The following is a 24,604-nucleotide window of genomic DNA, read 5'->3' on the forward strand; positions in this document are numbered from 1 at the left end:
GGGCGCTGTGGCTAAAATCCTGGTCAGCTGATGTAACTTCTAAGTCCAAATTACTTAATATACCTTTCAAGGGGCAAACTTTATTTGGGCCCGGTTTGAAAGAAATTATCGCTGACATTACAGGAGGTAAGGGCCACGCCCTGCCTCAAGACAAAGCCAAAGCTAAGGCTAGACAGTCTAATTTTCGTCCCTTTCGGAATTTCAAAGCAGGAGCAGCATCAACTTCCACTGCACCAAAACAGGAAGGAGCTGTTGCTCGTTACAGACAAGGCTGGAAACCTAACCAGTCCTGGAACAAGGGCAAGCAGGCCAGGAAACCTGCTGCTGCCCAAAAGACAGCATGAACCGAGGGCCCCCGATCCGGGACCGGATCTAGTGGGGGGCAGACTCTCTCTCTTCGCCCAGGCCTGGGCAAGAGATGTTCAGGATCCCTGGGCGCTAGAGATCATATCTCAGGGATACCTTCTAGACTTCAAATTCTCTCCCCCAAGAGGGAGATTTCATCTGTCAAGGTTGTCATCAAACCAGATAAAGAAAGAAGCGTTTCTACGCTGTGTACAAGATCTGTTATTAATGGGAGTGATCCATCCGGTTCCGCGGTCGGAACAAGGACAAGGGTTTTACTCAAACCTGTTTGTGGTTCCCAAAAAAGAGGGAACTTTCAGGCCAATCTTGGATTTAAAGATCCTAAACAAATTCCTAAGAGTTCCTTCGTTCAAAATGGAAACTATTCGGACAATCTTACCCATGATCCAAAAGGGTCAGTACATGACCACAGTGGATTTAAAGGATGCTTACCTTCACATACCGATTCACAAAGATCATTACCGGTATCTAAGGTTTGCCTTCTTAGACAGGCATTACCAGTTTGTAGCTCTTCCATTCGGATTGGCTACGGCTCCAAGAATCTTCACAAAGGTTCTGGGTGCCCTTCTGGCGGTACTAAGACCGCGAGGAATTTCGGTAGCTCCGTACCTAGACGACATTCTGATACAAGCTTCAAGCTTTCAAACTGCCAAGTCTCATACAGAGTTAGTTCTGGCATTTCTAAGGTCGCATGGATGGAAAGTGAACGAAAAGAAGAGTTCCCTTTTTCCTCTCACAAGAGTTCCATTCTTGGGGACTCTTATAGATTCTGTAGAAATGAAGATTTATCTGACAGAGGACAGATTAACAAAGCTTCTAAATGCATGCCGTGTCCTTCATTCCATTCAACTCCCGTCAGTAGCTCAATGCATGGAGGTGATCGGCTTAATGGTAGCAGCAATGGACATAGTACCCTTTGCACGTCTTCATCTCAGACCGCTGCAATTGTGCATGCTGAGTCAGTGGAATGGGGATTACTCAGACTTGTCCCCTACTCTGAATCTGGATCAAGAGACCAGAAACTCTCTTCTATGGTGGCTTTCTCGGCCACATCTGTCCAGGGGGATGCCATTCAGCAGGCCGGACTGGACAATTGTAACAACAGACGCCAGCCTACTAGGTTGGGGCGCTGTCTGGAATTCTCTGAAGGCTCAGGGACAATGGAATCAGGAGGAAAGTCTCCTGCCAATAAACATTCTGGAATTAAGAGCAGTTCTCCATGCCCTTCTGGCTTGGCCCCAGTTAAAAACTCGGGGGTTCATCAGGTTTCAGTCGGACAACATCACGACTGTAGCTTACATCAACCATCAAGGAGGGACAAGAAGCTCCCTAGCAATGATGGAGGTATCAAAGATAATTCGCTGGGCAGAGTCTCACTCTTGCCACCTGTCAGCAATCCACATCCCGGGAGTGGAGAACTGGGAGGCGGATTTCTTGAGCCGCCAGACTTTTCATCCGGGGGAGTGGGAACTTCATCCGGAGATCTTTGCCCAAATACTTCGACGTTGGGGCAAACCAGAGATAGATCTCATGGCGTCTCGCCAGAACGCCAAACTTCCTCGCTACGGGTCCAGATCCAGGGATCCGGGAGCGGTTCTGATAGATGCCTTGACAGCACCTTGGAACTTCGGGATGGCTTATGTGTTTCCACCCTTCCCGCTGCTTCCTCGATTGATTGCCAAAATCAAACAGGAGAGAGCATCAGTGATTCTAATAGCGCCTGCATGGCCACGCAGGACTTGGTATGCAGATCTAGTGGACATGTCATCCTGTCCGCCTTGGTCTCTACCTCTAAGACAGGACCTTCTGATACAGGGTCCATTCAAACATCAAAATCTAACTTCTCTGAAGCTGACTGCTTGGAAATTGAACGCTTGATTTTATCAAAACGTGGTTTTTCTGAGTCGGTTATTGATACCCTGATACAGGCTAGGAAGCCTGTTACCAGAAGGATTTACCATAAGATATGGCGTAAATACCTATACTGGTGCGAATCCAAAGGTTACTCCTGGAGTAAGGTTAGGATTCCTAGGATATTGTCCTTTCTACAAGAAGGTTTAGAAAAGGGTTTATCGGCTAGCTCATTAAAGGGACAGATCTCAGCTCTGTCCATCTTGTTTCACAGGCGTCTGTCAGAAAATCCAGACGTCCAGGCCTTTTGTCAGGCTTTAGCTAGGATCAAGCCTGTGTTTAAAACTGTTGCTCCGCCATGGAGTTTAAACTTAGTTCTTAACGTTTTACAGGGTGTTCCGTTTGAACCCCTTCATTCCATTGATATAAAATTGTTATCTTGGAAAGTTCTGTTTTTAATGGCTATTTCCTCGGCTCGAAGAGTCTCTGAGTTATCAGCCTTACATTGTGATTCTCCTTATCTGATTTTTCACTCAGACAAGGTAGTTCTGCGTACTAAACCTGGGTTCTTACCTAAGGTAGTCACTAACAGGAATATCAATCAAGAGATTGTTGTTCCATCCTTGTGTCCAAATCCTTCTTCAAAGAAGGAACGTCTTCTACACAATCTGGATGTAGTTCGTGCCCTCAAGTTCTACTTGCAGGCAACTAAGGATTTTCGACAAACGTCTTCCCTGTTTGTCGTGTACTCTGGTCAGAGGAGAGGTCATAAGGCTTCGGCTACCTCTCTCTCCTTCTGGCTTCGTAGCATAATTCGTTTAGCCTATGAGACTGCTGGACAGCAGCCTCCTGAAAGAATTACAGCTCATTCTACTAGAGCTGTGGCTTCCACTTGGGCCTTTAAGAATGAGGCCTCTGTTGAACAGATTTGCAAGGCTGCAACTTGGTCTTCGCTTCATACTTTTTCCAAATTTTACAAATTTGACACTTTTGCTTCTTCGAAGGCTATTTTTGGGAGAAAGGTTCTTCAGGCAGTGGTTCCTTCTGTATAATGAGCCTGCCTATCCCTCCCGTCATCCGTGTACTTTTGCTTTGGTATTGGTATCCCAGAAGTAATGATGACCCGTGGACTGATCACACATAACAGAAGAAAACATAATTTATGCTTACCTGATAAATTCCTTTCTTCTGTTGTGTGATCAGTCCACGGCCCGCCCTGTTTTAAGGCAGGTAAATATCTTTTAAATTATACTCCAGTCACCACTTCACCCTTGGTTTCTCCTTTCTCGTTGATTCTTGGTCGAATGACTGGGAGTGACGTAGAGGGGAGGAGCTATATGCAGCTCTGCTGGGTGAATCCTCTTGCACTTCCTGTAGGGGAGGAGATAATATCCCAGAAGTAATGATGACCCGTGGACTGATCACACAACAGAAGAAAGGAATTTATCAGGTAAGCATAAATTATGTTTTCAAATTTGGTGTGCAATACTTTTAAGGCTTTATGACACTGTGGTGAAATTTTGGTGAATTTTGAACATTTCCTTCATACTTTTGCGTATATTCAGTAAAAAGTGTGTTCAGTTTAAAATTTAAAGAGACAGTAACGGTTTTATTTTAAAAAGTTTTTTGTGCTTTGTTACCAAGTTTATGCCTATTAACATGTCTGAACTATCAGATAGACGATGTTCTGTATGTTCGGAAGCCAAGGTTCCTATCCATTTAAATATATGTGATAAATGTGACAAACAAAGTAGGGACAATGATACCACTGATAATAATGTTGCCCAAAACGATTCCTTAAGTGAGGGGAGTAAGCATGGTACTGCATCATCCCCTTCTATGTCTACACCAGTCTTGCCCACTCAGGAGGCCCCTAGTACATCTAGTGCGCCAATCCTCCTTACTATGCAACAATTAACGGCTGTAATGGATAATTCTATTAAAAACATTTTAGCCAAAATGCCCACTTATCAGCGAAAGCGCGACTGCTCTGTTTTAGATACTGAAGAGCATGAGGACGCTGATGATAATGGTTCTGACATGCCCTTACACCAGTCTGAAGGGGCTAGGGAGGTTTTGTCTGAGGGAGAAATTTCAGATTCAGGAAAAATTTCTCAACAAGCTGAACCTGATGTTATTACATTTAAATTTAAATTGGAACATCTCCGCGCTCTGCTTAAGGAGGTGTTATCTACTCTGGATGATTGTGACAATTTGGTCATTCCAGAGAAATTATGTAAAATGGACAGGTTCCTAGAGATCCCGGTGCCCCCCGAAGCTTTTCCTATACCCAAGCGGGTGGCGGACATTGTAAATAAAGAATGGGAAAGGCCCGGCATACCTTTTGTCCCTCCCCCTATATTTAAGAAATTATTTCCTATGGTCGACCCCAGGAAGGACTTATGGCAGACAGTCCCCAAGGTCGAGGGGGCGGTTTCTACTCTAAACAAACGCACCACTATCCCTATAGAAGATAGTTGTGCTTTTAAAGATCCTATGGACAAAAAATTAGAGGGTTTGCTTAAAAAGATGTTTGTTCAGCAAGGTTACCTTCTACAACCAATTTCATGCATTGTTCCTGTCACTACAGCAGCGTGTTTCTGGTTCGAGGAACTAGAAAAGTCGCTCAATCAAGCATCCTCTTATGAGGAGGTTATGGGCAGAGTTCAAGCACTTAAGTTGGCTAACTCTTTTACCTTAGACGCCACTTTGCAATTAGCTAGATTAGCGGCGAAAAATTCAGGGTTTGCTATTGTGGCGCGCAGAGCGCTTTGGCTAAAGTCTTGGTCAGCGGATGCGTCCTCCAAGAACAAATTGCTTAACATACCTTTCAAGGGGAAAACGCTGTTTGGCCCTGACTTGAAAGAGATTATTTCAGATATCACTGGGGGTAAGGGCCACGCCCTTCCTCAGGATAGGTCTTTTAAGGCTAAAAATAAACCAAATTTTCGTCCCTTTCGCAGAAACGGACCAGCCTCAAGTTCTACATCCTCTAAGCAAGAGGGTAATACTTCTCAAACCAAGCCAGCCTGGAGGCCAATGCAAGGCTGGAACAAAGGTAAGCAGGCCAAGAAACCGGCCACTGCTACCAAGACAGCATGAGATGTTGGCCCCCGATCCGGGACCGGATCTGGTGGGGGGCAGACTTTCTCTCTTCGCTCAGGCTTGGGCAAGAGATGTTCTGGATCCTTGGGCGCTAGAAATAGTCTCCCAAGGTTATCTTCTGGAATTCAAGGAGCTACCCCCAAGGGGAAGGTTCCACAGGTCTCAATTGTCTTCAGACCACATAAAAAGACAGGCATTCTTACATTGTGTAGAAGACCTGTTAAAAATGGGAGTGATTCATCCTGTTCCATTAGGAGAACAAGGGATGGGATTCTACTCCAATCTGTTCATAGTTCCCAAAAAAGAGGAAACATTCAGACCAATCTTAGATCTCAAGATCCTAAACAAATTTCTCAAGGTTCCATCGTTCAAAATGGAAACCATTCGGACAATTCTTCCTACCATCCAGGAAGGTCAATTCATGACCACGGTGGATTTAAAGGATGCGTATCTACATATTCCTATCCACAAGGAACATCATCGGTTCCTAAGGTTCGCCTTTCTGGACAGGCATTACCAGTTTGTGGCACTTCCATTCGGATTAGCCACTGCTCCAAGAATTTTCACAAAGGTACTAGGGTCCCTTCTAGCGGTGCTAAGACCAAGGGGCATTGCAGTAGTACCTTACTTGGACGACATACTGATTCAAGCGTCGTCTCTACCACAAGCAAAGGCTCATACGGACATTGTCCTGGCCTTTCTCAGATCTCACGGGTGGAAAGTGAACGTAGAAAAAAGTTCTCTATCCCCGTCAACAAGAGTTCCCTTCTTGGGAACAATAATAGACTCCTTAGAAATGAGGATTTTTCTGACAGAGGCCAGAAAATCAAAACTTCTAAGCTCTTGTCAAGTACTTCATTCTGTTCTTCTTACTTCCATAGCGCAGTGCATGGAAGTAATAGGTTTGATGGTCGCGGCAATGGACATAGTTCCTTTTGCGCGAATTCATCTCAGACCATTACAACTGTGCATGCTCAGTCAGTGGAATGGGGATTATACAGACTTGTCTCCGACGATACAAGTAGATCAGAGGACCAGAGATTCACTCCGTTGGTGGCTGACCCTGGACAACCTGTCACAAGGGATGAGCTTCCGCAGACCAGAGTGGGTCATTGTCACGACCGACGCCAGTCTGGTGGGCTGGTGCGCGGTCTGGGAACCCCTAAAAGCTCAGGGTCTTTGGTCTCGGGAAGAATCTCTTCTCCCGATAAATATTCTGGAACTGAGAGCGATATTCAATGCTCTCAAGGCTTGGCCTCAGCTAGCAAAGGCCAAATTCATAAGGTTTCAATCAGACAACATGACGACTGTTGCGTATATCAACCATCAGGGGGGAACAAGGAGTTCCCTGGCGATGGAAGAAGTGACCAAAATAATTCAATGGGCGGAGACTCACTCCTGCCACTTGTCTGCAATCCACATCCCAGGAGTGGAAAATTGGGAAGCGGATTTTCTGAGTCGTCAGACATTTCATCCGGGGGAGTGGGAACTCCATCCGGAAATCTTTGCCCAAATAATTCAATTGTGGGGCATTCCAGACATGGATCTGATGGCGTCTCGTCAGAACTTCAAGGTTCCTTGCTACGGGTCCAGATCCAGGGATCCCAAGGCGACTCTAGTGGATGCACTAGTAGCACCTTGGAGCTTCAACCTAGCTTATGTGTTCCCACCGTTTCCTCTCATTCCCAGGCTGGTAGCCAGGATCAAACAGGAGAGGGTATCGGTGATCTTGATAGCTCCTGCGTGGCCACGCAGGACTTGGTATGCAGATCTGGTGAATATGTCATCGGCTCCACCATGGAAGCTACCTTTGAGAGAGGACCTTCTTGTTCAAGGTCCGTTTGAACATCCGAATCTGGCCTCACTCCAACTGACTGCTTGGAGATTGAACGCTTGATTTTATCAAAGCGAGGGTTCTCAGATTCTGTCATTGATACTCTTGTTCAGGCTAGAAAGCCTGTAACTAGAAAAATCTACCATAAAATATGGAAAAAATATATCTGTTGGTGTGAATCTAAAGGATTCCCATGGAACAAGATCAAAATTCCTAAGATTCTATCCTTTCTTCAAGAAGGTTTGGAGAAAGGATTATCTGCAAGTTCTTTGAAGGGACAGATTTCTGCTTTATCTGTTTTACTTCACAAAAAGCTGGCGGCTGTGCCAGATGTTCAAGCTTTTGTTCAGGCTCTGGTTAGAATCAAGCCTGTTTACAAACCTTTGACTCCTCCTTGGAGTCTCAATTTAGTTCTTTCAGTTCTTCAGGGGGTTCCGTTTGAACCCCTACATTCCGTTGATATCAAGTTATTATCTCGGAAAGTTTTGTTTTTGGTTGCAATTTCTTCTGCTAGAAGAGTTTCAGAGTTATCTGCTCTGCAGTGTTCTCCTCCTTATCTGGTGTTCCATGCAGATAAGGTGGTTTTGCGTACTAAGCCTGGTTTTCTTCCGAAAGTTGTTTCTAACAAAAATATTAACCAGGAGATAGTCGTGCCTTCTTTGTGTCCGAATCCAGTTTCAAAGAAGGAACGTTTGTTGCACAATTTGGATGTAGTTCGTGCTCTAAAATTCTATTTAGAGGCTACAAAGGATTTCAGACAAACATCTTCCTTGTTTGTTGTTTATTCTGGTAAAAGGAGAGGTCAAAAAGCAACTTCTACCTCTCTCTCTTTTTGGCTTAAAAGCATCATCAGATTGGCTTATGAGACTGCCGGACGGCAGCCTCCTGAAAGAATCACAGCTCATTCCACTAGGGCCGTGGCTTCCACATGGGCCTTCAAGAACGAGGCTTCTGTTGATCAGATATGTAAGGCAGCGACTTGGTCTTCACTGCACACTTTTACCAAATTTTACAAATTTGATACTTTTGCTTCTTCTGAGGCTATTTTTGGGAGAAAGGTTTTGCAAGCCGTGGTGCCTTCCATCTAGGTGACCTGATTTGCTCCCTCCCATCATCCGTGTCCTAAAGCTTTGGTATTGGTTCCCACAAGTAAGGATGATGCCGTGGACCGGACACACCTATGTTGGAGAAAACAGAATTTATGTTTACCTGATAAATTACTTTCTCCAACGGTGTGTCCGGTCCACGGCCCGCCCTGGTTTTTTAATCAGGTCTGATGATTTATTTTCTCTAACTACAGTCACCACTGTATCATATGATTTCTCCTATGCAAATATTCCTCCTTTACGTCGGTCGAATGACTGGGGAAGGCGGAGCCTAGGATGGATCATGTGACCAGCTTTGCTGGGCTCTTTGCCATTTCCTGTTGGGGAAGAGAATATCCCACAAGTAAGGATGACGCCGTGGACCGGACACACCGTTGGAGAAAGTAATTTATCAGGTAAACATAAATTCTGTTTTTGAGGCAATCTAGCAAACTAATAGTATTAATTTGCACTTTCTTTAAATAGGCATAAAACTGAAACGTGTCTGCTTGACCACAGCATAATGTTATACTTGATTCAGTGTTTTTTTTTTGTTGTTGCACAAACTATCATGAAATCACTTTATCTTAAATGATGCAATTAATTTGTGCTTTGGATAGCTTAAGTAACATTTATTAATAAGATAAAATTTTATAATATTGCAAAGAATTACATTGCCCCTACCCGGCTACTTCATAATGCCACCTGGCTGGCAAAAGTTTCAGTGTATAACACTGCTTATGTTTGTAGTGTGTTATGAAACATTTGTCTACATTTTACTGCAAATTTGGGACATACTGCCTCTCCATGACGCAAACCGTACACTAAAGCTATTTTTCGTTCATATCGGTGGCGATAGTCCACAAGCTCTTACGTATAGGATACACATTCCTACCAGGAGGAAGCAAAGTTTTTCAAACCTCAAAGCCTATAAATAACCCACCCACCTCACACATACTTCAGTTTAAAACGTTGCCTCCTTAGGAGGTGATTGAAGCATGATTTGCTTGATTTCTTCAGTGAAAGTCGCTTCAGAGCATATTGAAGCCCGGTTCCCCTCAGAGTACAGTTCTTGTCAGAGGTCTTTGAAGGGAGTACTGCCTCATGACACCATGTTTTTGCCTCACAGGAAATCTTTTCATGGGCTCTCGGTAAATTCAGTCACAGGTATTCATCTTCTGCCTCACTTTACAGATGGACGTTATGCTTCTATTCTATTGCCTCTGCTGATATGTTTCAGTACTGGTTTGGCTGTCTTCTATGAGTGGATAGGTGTCTTGAGGTAAGTATATTTTCAAAGACACTCTCGGCTATGGATTGTTCACTTTTGATTAAGTTTTTCGTATGTGTATATATATATATATATATATATATATATATATATATATATATATAATGCTAAAGAGTTCGAGGGTATGTGCACTCTCACCCCAGGGTGCTCTTTAGAGGAATGTAATAAAGCAGCAGAGGACCCTCACATAAAAATGGCCCAGCTGTGCAAAAAAATACATCATTACTATAAAATGCCCATTGAACTATGAAAGGCTACAATACGTGTTATATCAAGTGTTAATAAAACACTACATGTTGCAAAATACCAACGGTGATACATGATCAAAACACACTCCCTTCCCCTCTGATAATAGGTTCCCCCGTGCTGTGTGAAAAATGGACCATTTTTGCGCAGCTGGGCCACTTTTATGTGAGGGTCCTCTGATGTATGCACATGTTCTTTTTTTGATTGGTTAATGGGAAAGGGGGAAGATTGACAGGCCTTTATAAGCGTGTTCATTTTCACTGTTGTGTTGTAAGAAGATTTCAGAGCCCTGGAACAGGCACTAATTCCCCTAATTTTAAAGAATTATGTGGCAATATAGTTGATATGGACTTATATGTTGCCTTATTAATGCAGTTAAGATGCAGAAGTATAGGGAGCATCTGTATATTTTGAGTATTTTTGTCATATAAGACTTTATTACATTTTTAGATATAATTTCTCAGCGGAAAAAGCTGTTTTTGTTTTATCCCTCCCTATCTTGTTACTCGTGGACTTCCACATCTTGGGTATTAAATCCCATACGTAACAGCTCATGGACTCTCACCACCTATATGAAAGAAAACATAATTTATGCAAAACTTACCTGATAAATTAGTTTCTTTCATAGTGGTAAGAGTTCATCAGGCCCCACTCATTTGTGGATTATATTTTTTTTGTTTAAATGCACATCTTTGTTCCTGTTTTTTGGCTTTTACTCCTTAAACACATCACCACTTGGCTATACGTTAAACTGAGGTATGTGTGAAGTGAGTGGGATATTTATAGGCTTTTGAGGTTTTGGAAACTTTGCTTCCTCCTTGTAGGATTGTATATCCCATACGTAACGGCTTGTGGACTCTAGCCACCATAAAATAAATGAATTTATCGGGTAAGTTTTACATAAATTATGTTATTTCATTTGCATGTGCCTTTTAGGATATATCATTTTTATATGGTGTTTCCCATTGCTTGAATATTCCATAATGTTATTATTTATGGATACGTTTTGTTCAGGCTCCCGTTGTGAGTAGACAAAGTTCCCAGGTAGGTTACCTGTCTGCCTGTATTTGGGGAAAATGAGGCAGCATTTATTGCTGAAATTTAAGATTGCACATGCAATCACTTGTACATCCTCACCCCTTGCTCTTGTGGGACAAGTTGAGCCAGAGAAAGTCTTGTCAATCATCTCTAATGAATTCGTAATGGATGTTTTAAGAGGTGATGAAACAGCATCCTAAAGTCTGCTTTTTAACTTGCAGTTGCAGTTTGTCTAAAAAAAAAAGTTCAAGCATATTCTAGACATCCTTACAATTTATTTGTCCCTCATATTGTTACTCCGAGGCTATCTCCCAAATCTACTGTGCTCTCAATAAAATGTACCCAGTATCGGTGGGAAAGGATGCTTGGGTAAAGTAAATATGAGCTGTCAGAAAAAAGGAAACCTCCTATTTCTAACCCATCTCCCTTGTCACATCTTTTTTCCCCTATTTAGAATTGTAGCCATTGATTTTGTATGGATGACTAACAACATCTTTCCATTGTGGCTTCCTAGTTGCTTAAATAGTTTTGATGTTCCTGTTTATTCCTTTTGTAGCATGTTCATTTTTACTTGTACAAGGATTACATCCTGATTCCCCTTGCCAGAAGAAAGCATACAACTGTTCTACAACTATTTTCCTGTTTGTTTTTAAACTCCAGAGGTCCTGTTTTAAATAATTAAAAATTGAACAATAGTGGATCCTTGATCTTATTTGTGATGGATCACTACTAGGGAGGGCCCTTATTGTAACAATAAAATAAAGCTAGTTTAAAAAGATGAAATTACTTATTTTAACACAAATTTATATGAAACTTCTGAGCAACTTTTATGTTATAATATTAGATTCTATCGACTTAAAATAAAAATATTCAGTTCATTAAAAACAAATTAGCTAACTTGGCCGGTTAACCTGTGTTTTCATATCACATTTTAGGAGCTATAGCTGCTGGTGTAATATGCACTGTTTATCTAGAAGTTTGTGTCATTCTTTTCCTTATTACCATTGTTGATGATTAATTGTAATTTTTTTATCTTTTATTAACAGTTTGACTGACATTTATGTCTTCAGTTTTGTTTATTAATAATGTGAAATGTGCTCTAAAGATATGTTTTAAAGACACTGACCTCCTTTGCTTGTGTATATTTTTTTCTCTCCTCATGACAAGTAAAATTTATGTTAAATTACATGAGCGGTTCTTTGTTATATGTATCACTGCATTTACTGACCATTTGTTACACAATAGTCTTTTTTTTTTTTCTCTATCATTTAGGATTTTGAGCTGTGGGATGACGTAGGATTAAATATTCCAAAGCCCCCAGATCTTTTGCAACTATACCGTAACTTTGGGAACCACCAAACAATTACAAAAGATGTGGTGGATATTGCAGTTGGTGTGAAGGAAGAAGAACTGCAGCCCGTCCACAGTAAAGAGTATCCTACTGCAGAGCCACAAACTCTACAGGTAATATTTTTCTGTTAAATATAGTGTAGTATAAGCCTTAATATATGTGTAAAATGATCTAATCATAGGTTAATAGAGCAACCAGTGAATACTGAAAAATCTTTCTCTTATCAAAATAAATAAATAAATAAATATATATATATATATATATATATATATATATATATATATATATATATATATATATATATGTTTCTGTGTATGAATGTATGTTTCTGAAAAAAAAAAATATATATATAATGTATGTATTCTAAAAAAAAATATTTTTTTTAATCCTTAGAAATCTGCAGTAGAGCAGGAATTAGAAGATAGAATTATTTTATGTAACACTGAAAAAGCTGCTTTGTTGGATAAAATCCTGGATCTTGAAAGGTATGTACGACTATCGGAGTAAATTTGCATTTTTTTTCAGGTTACATGCAGTTTGTTAAGTAAAACTGAAGCAGATAAAGGGGGAAAAGTTTTTCGTAGAACCAGAACTCATAGAATTTATTTTGTAAATGTAAATATTTACTTACTGTTTACTTAGCTACTGCATAGCTTTATTTTTTTTTTTTCTTCTGCCCTATTTTAATTTTTAAGTGGATTTTTTTTCTGTACATAGTATGTATTAGCATTTAAGCCAGGGCGGAACTACTGCTGGTGCAGTCAGTACCACTGCACCGGAACCTTAGGGCTTGGAGGGCCCACACAGAGTCCCAGATACAGCATCTAAACCTGGCAGCTGTTATTAAAAACACAGATATAAATTGATCATTCCACTTTGCCTTCCATAAGGCAGGGAGAGTCCACGACTTCATTCCTTACTGTTGGGAAATACAACACCTGGCCACCAGGAGGAGGCAAAGACACCCCAGTGAAAGTCTTAAATATCCCTCCCACTTACCCTATCCCCCAGTCATTTTTTGGCTTTCGTCACTATAGGACCCTCTTATCTGGTTTTTCATGCTGATAAGGTGGTTTTACTCCCTAAGGTGGTGTCCAATCGTAACATTAATCAAGGAATTGTTGTTCCTTCCTTGTGTCCTAATCCTCCTTCAGCGAAGGAGCGTTTGCTTCATAATCTAGATATGGTTCGTGCCTTGAAGTTCTATCTTCAGGCTACTAAGGAATTCAGACAATCTTCCTCTTTGTTTGTCATCTATACGGGGAAGCGTAAGGGCAGAAGGCTACTACAACATTTCTATCTTTCTGGTTGAGGAGTGTCATCCGCTTAGCTTATGAGACAGCGGGATGACAGCCTCCTGAGAAGATAACGGCTCGTTCCACTAGAGCAGTGGCTTCCTCTTGGGCTTTTAAGAATGAAGCCTCAATGGATCAGATTTGTAAGGCGGCTACCTGGTCCTCCTTACACACTTTTTCTACATTTTACAAGTTTGATGTATTTGCTTCGGCTGAAGCAGCTTTCGGGAGAAATGTTTTGCAGGCTGTGGTGCCCTCAGAATAGGGCCCGCTTTTTTTTTTTCTGTTCCCTCCCGCTATTTATTCAGTGTCCTCTGGAGCTTGGGTATAGTTTTCCCAACAGTAAGGAATGAAGTCGTGGACTCTCCCTGTCTTATGGAAGGAAAACATAATTTATGCTTACCAGATAAATTCCTTTCCTTCCTGGCAGGGAGAGTCCACGACCCCGCCCGTAATTTATTTTTAGATGGACGGCTCCCTTTTTATATTATTTCTTCTGGCACCTTTATACCCTGATGTTTCTCCTACTTTTCCTTGTTCCTTGGCAGAATGACTGGGGGATAGGGGAAGTGGGAGGGATATTTAAGCCTTTGGCTGGGGTGTCTTGCCTCCTCCTGGTTGCCAGGTGTTTTTCCCAACAGTAAGGAATGAAGTCGTGGACTCTCCCTGCCAGGAAGGAGAGGAATTTATCTGGTAAGCATAAATCTAAAAGACCACAATGTGTTAGAGATAGCCAGCTAGGCAGGGTAGTACAGGGGAAGGAGGGACCAGGAGTGACTGAGAGCGGGCGCACTGTATAAGCACCTGGGTATATTGCATTTCTTTATTGGAAAATAAAATGCATGCAACATGGACAATAGCAGATATAGTCGTTCAGACTGGTGCCTTGTCAGACCCGCCAGCCCAGTGACATGCCCCATATTTATTGTGTGTGTGTGTGTGTGTGTGTGTGTGTATATATATATATATATATATATATATATATATATGTATATATGTGTGTTTGTGTATGTGCGTATATATATGTGTGTGTGTGTGTGTGTGTGTGTGTGTGTATATATATATATATATATATATATATATATATATATAATCATTGAATGTATTGGTAAGGCTAAACAAGTTAACTTTTTTTAGATGGTAAAATGTAGCATGGAGTAGTATTTTAATTTACTGTTTGTGAATGTTTGTAAGTATGCGTGTGAGAGTGTAGCTGTGTGTGTGCATGTGAGAGCAGATTTGTGTGTGTATGCCTGTGATATGTGTGTGTTCGTTATTGTGTATACTTATGCCTTTGTGTAAATGCATGTACAGCTGTATGTGTATGGGTTAAATATCATACACAGGGTTAAGTTTGGAGACTAAATGTAAATTGGCTCCTGTACTTGTCTAGCCAATTGTACAGCCAACTTTAGAGGTGGCAGAGAACAGTTTACAAAGCATATTGCAAGAATAGCAGGCATAATTAATGACTGTATATTGCATTGTTTAGCTGTTTAGTGTTGGGTGTTTTGACACACATACACCCAAAACTAAAATGTGTTTTTAGTATTCTCTTATGGATTTAACAAAATGAAAATCTTGTTTGACATATTTTCTTAGTCCTATATAAAGAAAAAGTTACAGACAATCCACTGCATAGACTAATACTGTAACTGAGACAGATAATGCTGTTGTTAATGAGAGAGGGTTACTTTCCATCTAAAGGGGAGGAGAGTCCACGGCTTCATTCATTACTAGTGGGAATTAGGAACCTGGCCACCAGGAGGAGGCAAAGACACCCCAACCAAAAGCTTAAATACCTTCCCCACTCCCCTCATCCCCCAGTCATTCTTTGCCTTTCATCACAGGAGGTGTCAGAGAGGTGCCAGAATATCGGAGGTCTCTTATGAGGGGTTTTACCCTTCGCTATGGGACAGGAGTTTAAGTAGCCCTTTAAGCTTCTCAGTTGAGGGCCAGGGTGAACGTTAGAGTCCGGAGATGCAGAGGGAGCTTCCCTTTGTGACACCATCCCGACTCATATTTACAGCTCCTATAGCAATTGTCGTCGACGAGTTTCACGGATTGCTTTCTTTTCTCAAGTCAATGTCAGGAGCGCAGCTACCACCTGTCACACTTGAAGGGCCGTGTTCCTGTTCCACGATGTAGATTCTGGTAAGATCATTTCATTTTTACATAATAACACAGAAGTCGGGGCCACAGTGTGGTGCCTTTATCTTTATAGAATCAAGGGGTTATATTCCTATAGAGGGATTATTGAACAGGGGGGCTATGTACATGATGAGTTTATTATGTGATTGCTGTGCTATGTGCAAGGAGGCGGCTCTGGCATTTTTTGTGGAACTGACAAGTTCCCTTCCGGGAGTTTGCACAATCTTTTTTTTTTTTTTTTTTTGCCACATTTTTCTCCTCGGCAGGGGCGGTCCTGCGTAGACATCGTTGTAACCGGGTGTGGCCTCTCCACTTCCGTTCTGATCTGCGACGGAGGAGACAAAGCGGTTTCTGCAGTCCGGGTTATAGGAGGTGGTGAGTGCCCCTGCCATTGGTGGTTATAAAGGTGCCTGTCTTCTCTCTATCTAAGTCTTATACCTGTGTTTATTGTGAGCTTTGGTAGACTAGCCTGCGCAACTGTGTTCCACATGCCTTGAGAAGGCTACGACTTCCAAACATAAGAGAATGACTAGCACTCCTGAGCCGTCCACCTCTGAGGGATCTCCGTTCCGTGAGGTGCATTCCCCAATAGCGTCCCCTATCCCACATGCAGCACCCCAGGGTCCAACTGTTGCCCTTTCGGGGGAGATCGGTTGGCCACCGGATTTTGCGGACCAGCTTGAAACGGCAGTTGCTAAGGGGATCCATGCTTTGCCACGTTCTGCTAAGCGCAAGCGTAGAGCTTTTCATAGCGGCCCGACCCAGGATTTGTCTCTGTCGGACACCCCAGAGGGGTAGTACGAGGACAAGGCCCAGTCCGATGCATCGGAAGAGGCCCTTTCGGAGTTGGAGTCCGTGTCATCTAAACCTCCGGCAGCGGAGGAGCCAGGTTTTCGGTTTAAGATGGACAACTTGTGTTTCTTATTAAAGCAAATGCTGGCTACGTTAGAGGTTCCGGAGCCCAAGCTTCCAGAGGAGCCCTCCATTCCTAAGCTGGATAAGGTTTACGAGGACAGGGTAGTTCCCCAGACTTTCCCGGTTCCTGTCAAGATGGCGAACATTATAAAGAACGAGTGGGCGCAGCTAGGTTCTTCCTTTTCCCCTTCTTCTCAATTTAAAAAGCTTTTCCCCATCCCGGAGGCCCAGCTAGAGTTGTGAGTGACCATTCCCAAGGTGGATGGGACTATCTCCACGCTCGCTAAGTGCACAACTATTCCTTTAGAGGATAGTTCTTCGTTCATGGAGCCTATGGATAATAAGTTGGAAAATGTTACGAAAGATGTTTCAACACACGGGGTTTGTCTTTCAACTAGAGCTGCAACAACTAATTGCCATAATCGATAATAATTAATTCTGAAAATAATTGTCAACGAATCTCATAATCGATTAATTGGTTTGCAATTAGTTGGTCTGTGCACAGCACCAGCTGCTACACTCCAATGAGCTCCTGCACATGGTATTGTGTTTTATGGTTATGCCCTTAGCCAAAAGGACATCTACATTTTACTTTTCACTTTTTCAGGACAGTATAAGTTCCTTTTTAAGTTTACAACTGCTCCTGTCTTATCTGCAACCCAGAAATAATAGGAGTCATTATTTGGATTGTTTATATTAAATCAGGTGATTTGGGACTATGCTTTGTATGATATAGTGCTGAGCTTGTTATTTACACCAAGCCCTAGATTGATGGCATTTGTTATATGAATTGATGCCACTATTACCTGTTTGCACAATTTTTAGCGGATCACTTGCTATTGCTGATTAAATATACTCTATAGATAAATGTGTAAGGCTGTGTCCTGTTACTGATATATTGGGGCCAATTTATCAATGTCTGTCCGACATGATACGCTGTAGCGTTTCATGTCCGACAGACATCGCTGAATGCAATCAACATATACGCTGTCGGCATTTAACATTGCACAAGCAGCTCACCAGAACTGCTTGTGCAATGCCGCCCCTTGTAGATTCGCGCCCAATCGGCTGCTAGCAGGGGGGTGTCGGCGTGTATAGGATTGGCGGATTGCAGACCGCAGCCTCAGAGGCAGCGGACCAGTTTTAAGACCGCTGCTTCATAACTGCTGTTTCCGGCGAGCCAATTTTAATTAATGGGAATATGTACCAAATTCAACCTCTGTAAGTATATATCTGTTATTTTAAGAGTGGACTAGATATTTTTCCACTAACATTATAGCTGGTTGTTTACCATTGCATATAGATATTCAAGATATTTTTATGTCACAATGAAGTCTAGGCTTACTTTGTTAAGAGACCCCTTGCATTGGTGGAGAGCTAGCAAAAGACAAATAGCCCACGTTAGTGAAATTGGCAAAACCCTACTTATGCATCTCAGGCACCTCAACACCATCTGAGCACCTCTCCTCTGCTACAGGCAAAATAGCTTACAAAAAAAGTATGCCAGCCTCAGCCAGGAGCATGTGGACATGTTAACATTTTTGCATTGTAATGCAAAGTTTCTGAAAGAGTGAATAACAGAATGTTATAAACAGTGGTAGTCTACCTCTTACTAGTTCTCTCTCTTTTCAAACAGTTTGTGGATTTGTTTTGCTTAATTATAAAAATTTGTTCTGCTGCATAAAAAATTGGACCAACAGTTCTGTTAATGTAAAGTTGTAAACTTTTAGTCTGAAGTTTATATTTAGAACATTCAGTATGTGGATTTTATTTTAAATATAGGAAAAAAGATTTATTTTTTATCCGATTAGTCGATGAATCGAAAAAATAATTGACCGATTAAGCGATTATGAAAATAATCATAGTTGCAGCCCTACTTTCAACGGCTGCGCTGCGTCATATTGGTGCAATGCCTTATTTGACATGATTGAGGGTGAACCCTCTTTCGAGGAGGTGCAGGAAAAGATTAAGGCCCTAAAGGTGGCCAATTCCTTAATTTGTGACTCTAATATGCAAATTATCCGCCTGAATGCCAAGGTATCAGGTTTTTAGGTTCTAGCTCGCAGGGCTCTGTGGCTAAAATCTTGGTCGGCAGACATGACCTCTAAGACGAGACTGCTGTCTTTGCCTTTTAAGGGCAAGATCCTGTTCGGTCCAGGTTTGGACTCTATCATATACACGGTTACAGGGGGCAAGGGTGCCTTCCTTCCCCAGGATAAGAAGGCGAAACCGAAGGGTGCTAATTTTCGTCCCTTTCGCAGGGATAAGGTGCAAAGCCCACAGCCCACTGCAAAAACGGACCATTCCAAGGGTGCCTGGAAGCCTGCTCAAGCTTGGAAGAAGTCTAAGCAGCACAAGAAGCCGAGACTAAGTCCGCATGAAGGGGCATCCCCCGACTGGTCTGTGGACCGAGTGGGGGGCAGATTGTCTCTTTTTTTAGACGCCTGGTTGCAGGATGTTTAGGACCCCTGGGTTCTGGAAGTGGTCACCCAGGGCTACCGGATAGGGTTCAAGCCCTCTCCGCCCAGGGGCAGATTCCTTCTGTCAAACTTGTCTTAAAGGCCGGAAAAAGAGAGGCTTTTCTGGGTTGTGTGCAGGATCTCTCCACTCTAGAAGGTTATCGTACCAGTACCCCAGGCAGAAAGGGGTCTAGGGTATTACTCCAGTTTGTTCGTGGTCCCACAGAAGGAGGGCACGTTCCGCCCGATTCTGGACCTCAAATGTTTAAACAAGTTCCTGTCCGTTCCATTGTTCAAAATGGAAACAATCAGATCCATTCTGTCCCTAGTTCAAGAGGGGCAGCTAATGACCTCTATAGACTTGAGGGATGCCTACCTTCATGTTCCGATTCCCAGGGACCATGTCAGGTTCCTCAGATTTGCCTTTCTGGATCAGCATTTCCAGTTCGTGGCCCTCCCATTTGGTCTGGCGACGGCCCCGGGAGTGTTTACCAAGGTCGTTGGAGCCCTTCTAGCAGTAGCCAGATCACAGGGCATTGCGGTGGCGCCCTACCTGGACAACATTCTGGTTCAGGCGCCATCATTCCATCTGGCAGAGGTCCACACCAGGGTCCTGCAGCAGTTACTTCAATCTCACGGGTGGAAGAGCAATTTCGAGAAGAGTTCTCTGGTTCCCAGTACCAGAGTGGAGTTTTGGGCACGATCATAGACTCCGTGTCCATGAAGATCTTTCTCACGGACAAGCGACGCACAAGGATGGCGTCTACCCTTCAGTCTACAGCGAGGCCATCTGTAGCTTAGTGCATGGAAATGATTGGGCTCATGGTTTCCAGCATGGACATCATTCCATTCGCCAGGTTTCATCTCAGACCTCTTCAATTGTGCATGTTGAGACAGTGGAACGGCGATCATTCCGATCTGTCGCAGCCGTTATACATGGATGCGCGGACTCGAATTTCCCTCTCCTGGTGGACCTGCCACCTGTCCATGGGGACATCCTTCCTGATACTGTCCTGGGAGATTGTTACCACGGACACGAGTCTGGCGGGATGGGGAGCTGTTAGGGGTGCAAGGATGGCACAGGGAAAGTGGTCTTGCTTAGAGTCTCTTCTTCCAATAAATATTCTGAAGCATCGAGCGATCTACAACACTCTGGAGGCGTGGCCTCGTCTAAGAGACTTCAGCTTTATCAGGTTCCAGACGCACAATATAACCTCGATGGCCTACATCAACCACCAGGGGGGCACGAGGTTGGTGTCTCGTATCCTGGAGTGGGCAGAGACCCACAACTGTTCGCTCTCTGTGATCCACATCCCGGTTGTCGACACCTGGGAAGCGGATTTTCTCAGCAGGCAGACCTTTCATCCTGGAGAATTGTCTCTCTACCCCAAAGTGTTTGCGGAGATCTGTCTCAGATGGGGGACGCTGGAGTTGGATCTCATGGCGTCAAGGTTGAATTGCAAGCTTCCCCAATATGGATTGAGGTCAAGGGACCCCCAGGCGGAGCTAATAGACGCATTGGCGATGCCTTGGGGGTTCGGTCTGGTATACATATTTCCTCCGTTACCTTTTCTTCCTCGAGTAGTGGCACGTATAAAGCAGGAGAGAGCATCCTCCATTCTGATTGCTCCTTAGTGGCCAAGGAGGACGTGGTTCGTGGATCTGGTGGGGATGTCATCCTCTCCGCTGTGGAGGTTACCCTATCGCAGGGATCTGCTGGAGCAGGGTCCTTTTCTACATCAAAATCTCGATTCTCTGAGGCTGACTGCGTGGAGATTGAACGCTTAGTCTTGGCAAAAAGGGTTTTTCTGAGAATGTTATTGACACTCTGGTTCAGATAAGAAAGCCAGTCACTCGTCACATCTATCATAAGGTATGGAGGACGTACTTGTCCTGTTGTGAGAGTCATGGCTCTCTTGGCACAGGGTGAGGGTATCCAGGATTTTGTCCTTTCTTCAAGAGGGTTTAGAGAAGGGTCTCGCCGCTAGTTCCCTAAAAGGACAAATTTCGGCTTTATCTGTTCTGTTACATAGGAGACTTGCTGATCTCCCGGACATCCAATCTTTTGTTCAGGCATTGTCTCGAATCAGGCCTGTCTTTAAGCAGTCTGCTCCCCCTTGGAGCTTAAACTTGGTACTTAAAGTCTTGCAGAGGGTTCAGTTTGAACCTATGCATTCTCTTGACATTAAAATTCTCTCATGTAAGGTTCTCTTTCTGTTGGCCATTGCATCGGCTTGCAGAGTTTCTGAGCTGGCGGCCTTGCAATATGAGCCCCCTTATCTAGTGTTATCTAGTGTTTCATGCGGATAAGGCTGTTCTTCGCACTGACTTGGGGTTTCTCCCCAAGGTGGTGTCTAACTGTAACATCAATCAGGAGATAGTCGTTCCTTCCTTATGTCCTAACCCTTCATAATCTGGACGTGGTTTGTGCTTTGAAATTCTATCTTCAGGCCACAAAAGATTTCAGACAATCCATGGCACTCTTTGTCGTGTATTCAGGGAAGCGCAGGGGTCAGAGGGCTTCTGCTACTGTCTTTTTGGCTGAGGAGCCTGATCCGCTTGGCCTGTGAGACAGCGGTACATAAGCCTCCTCAGAGGATTACGGCTCATTCCACTAGAGCGTTAGCTTCATCTTGGGCCTTCAAGAATGAGGCCTCTATGGAGCAGATTTGCAAGGCGGCTACCTGGTCCTCCTTGCATACCTTCACTAAGTTTTACAAATTTGACGTTTTTGCTTCTGCGGAAGCTGTTTTTGGGAGAAAGGTTCTACAGGCTGTGGTGCCCTCAGATTAGGGGTCCCCCTTTTACCCTCCAAGGTTCATTCAGTGTCCTCTAGAGCTTGGGTATATGTTCCCACTAGTAATGAATGAAGCCGTGGACTCTCCTCCCCTTTAGATGGAAAACATAAATTATGCTTACCTGATAATTTTATTTCCATCGAGGTGGAGGAGAGTCCACAGCCCCTGCCCGTATCTCCGATGGGCGGACCTAAATTTATTATTCTCTTCTGGCACCATTTATACCCTAATGTTTCTCCTACTGTTCCTTGTTCCCTCTGCAAAATGACTGGGGGTTGAGGGGAGTGGGGGAGGTATTTAAGCCTTTAGCTGGGGTGTCTTTGCTTCCTCCTGGTGGCTAGGTTCTTAATTCCTACTAGTAATGAATGAAGCCATGGACTCTACTCCCCTCGATGGAAATAAAATTATCAGGTAAGCATAATTTATGTTTTTATAAGCAAGAGCTAAGAGAAGCACAACAATGAATGTTTCTTTCATGTAATTAGCAAGAGTCCATGAGCTAGTGACGTATGGGATATACATTCCTACCAGGAGGGGCAAAGTTTCCCAAACCTTAAAATGCCTATAAATACACCCCTCACCACACCCACAAATCAGTTTTACAAACTTTGCCTCCTATGGAGGTGGTGAAGTAAGTTTGTGCTAGATTCTACGTTGATATGTGCTCCGCAGCAGGTTGGAGCCCGGTTTTCCTCTCAGCGTGCAGTGAATGTCAGAGGGATGTGAGGAGAGTATTGCCTATTTGAATGCAATGATCTCCTTCTACGGGGTCTATTTCATAGGTTCTCTGTTATCGGTCGTAGAGATTCATCTCTTACCTCCCTTTTCAGATCGACGATATACTCTTATATATATACCATTACCTCTGCTGATTTTCGTTTCAGTACTGGTTTGGCTTTCTACAAACATGTAGATGAGTGTCCTGGGGTAAGTAAGTCTTATTTTCTGTGACACTCTAAGCTATGTTTGGGCACTTTTTTATAAAGTTCTAAATATATGTATTCAAACATTTATTTGCCTTGACTCAGGATGTTCAACATTCCTTATTTTCAGACAGTCAGTTTCATATTTGGGATAATGCATTTGAATCAATCATTTTTTCTTACCTTAAAAAATTTGACTTTTTCCCTGTGGGCTGTTAGGCTCGCGGGGGCTGAAAATGCTTCATTTTATTGCGTCATTCTTGGCGCGGACTTTTTTGGCGCAAAATTTTTTTTCTGTTTCCGGCGTCATACGTGTCGCCGGAAGTTGCGTCATTTTTGACGTTCTTTTGCGTCAAAAGTGTCGGCGTTCCGGATGTGGCGTCATTTTTGGCGCCAAAAGCATTTAGGCGCCAAATAATGTGGGCGTCTTATTTGGCGCTAAAAAAATATGGGCGTCACTTTTGTCTCCACATTATTTAAGTCTCATTATTTATTGCTTCTGGTTGCTAGAAGCTTGTTCACTGGCATTTTTTTCCCATTCCTGAAACTGTCATTTAAGGAATTTGATCAATTTTGCTTTATATGTTGTTTTTTCTATTACATATCGCAAGATGTTCCACGTTGCAACTGAGTCAGAAGATACTTCAGGAAAATCGCTGCCCGGTGCTGGAGCTACCAAAGCTAAGTGTATCACTTTTGGTATCTGTTCCTTCAGCTGTTGTTTGTATTAAATATTATGACAAACTTGTTAATGCAGATAAAATTTCCTTTAGTACTGTTACATTACCTGTTGCTGTTCAGTCAACATCTAATACTCAGAGTGTTCCTGATAACATAAGAGATTTTGTTTCTAAATCCATTAAGAAGGCTATGTCTGTTATTTCTCCTTCTAGTATACATAAGTCTTTTAAAACTTCTCTTTTTTCAGATACTGATAATGGTTCTTCTGGTTCAGAGGTTTCTGTCTCAGAGGTTGATGCTGATAAATCTTTGTATTTGTTCAAGATGGAATTTATTCGTTCTTTATTTAAAGAAGTATTAATTGCATTAGAAATAGAGGATTCTGGTCCTCTTGATACTAAAACTAAACGTTTAAATAAGGTTTTTAAATCTCCTGTAGTTATTCTAGAAGTGTTTCCTGTCCCTGATGCTATTTCTGAAGTAATTTCCAGGGAATGGAATAATTTGGGTAATTCATTTACTCCTTTTAAAACGTTTTAAGCAATTATATCCTGTGCCATCTGACAGATTATAGTTTGGGACAAAATCCCTAAGGTTAATGGGGCTGTCTCTACTCCTGCTATAATTTTAGCGGATGTTGCTGCAGCTTCAACTTTTTGGTTAGAAGCTTTAGCGCAACACGTAACAGATCATAATTCTCATAGCATTATTATTCTATAACATGCTAATTATTTTATTTGTGATGCCATCTTTGATATCATTAGAATTGATGTCAGGTATATGTCTCTAACTATTTTAGCTAGAAGAGCTTTATGGCTTAAAACTTGGAATGCTGATATGTCTTCTAAGTCAACTTTGCTATCCCTTTCTTTCCAGGGTAATAAATTATTCGGTTCTCAGTTGGATTCTTTTATCTCAACTGTTACTGGAAGGAAGGGAACTTTTTTACCACAGGATAAAAAATCTGAGGTAAATTTAGGTCTAATAATTGTTTTCGTTCCTTTCATCACAACATGGAACAAAAGCCTGATCCTTCATCCTCAGGAGCGGTATCAGTTTGGAAACCTTCTTCACTTTGGAATATATCCAAGCCTTAGAAACCCAAAGCCAGCTCCTAAGTCCCCATGAAGGTGCGGCCCTCATTCCAGCTCAGCTGGTATGGGGCAGTTTACGTTCTTTTCAAAGAAATTTGGATCAATTCCGTTCACAATCTCT

General features: G+C 42.7%; 1 protein-coding gene across 8 annotated transcripts in view; it reads left to right on the forward strand.

The window, feature by feature from the left end:
- The window catches only part of RELCH (RAB11 binding and LisH domain, coiled-coil and HEAT repeat containing), a 388,739-nt gene that overhangs the window by 147,560 nt on the left and 216,575 nt on the right, over positions 1-24,604 (forward strand). For all 8 annotated transcript variants that reach the window (XM_053714624.1, XM_053714625.1, XM_053714627.1 and 5 more), the window contains 2 exons: positions 12,089-12,280; positions 12,561-12,652. In XM_053714624.1, the coding sequence (XP_053570599.1) occupies positions 12,089-12,280; positions 12,561-12,652 (284 nt within the window). The remainder of the gene's footprint in view (positions 1-12,088; positions 12,281-12,560; positions 12,653-24,604) is intronic.

Source organism: Bombina bombina, chromosome 5, assembly GCF_027579735.1.
Source record: "Bombina bombina isolate aBomBom1 chromosome 5, aBomBom1.pri, whole genome shotgun sequence".
Classification (NCBI taxonomy): Eukaryota; Metazoa; Chordata; class Amphibia; order Anura; family Bombinatoridae; genus Bombina; species Bombina bombina.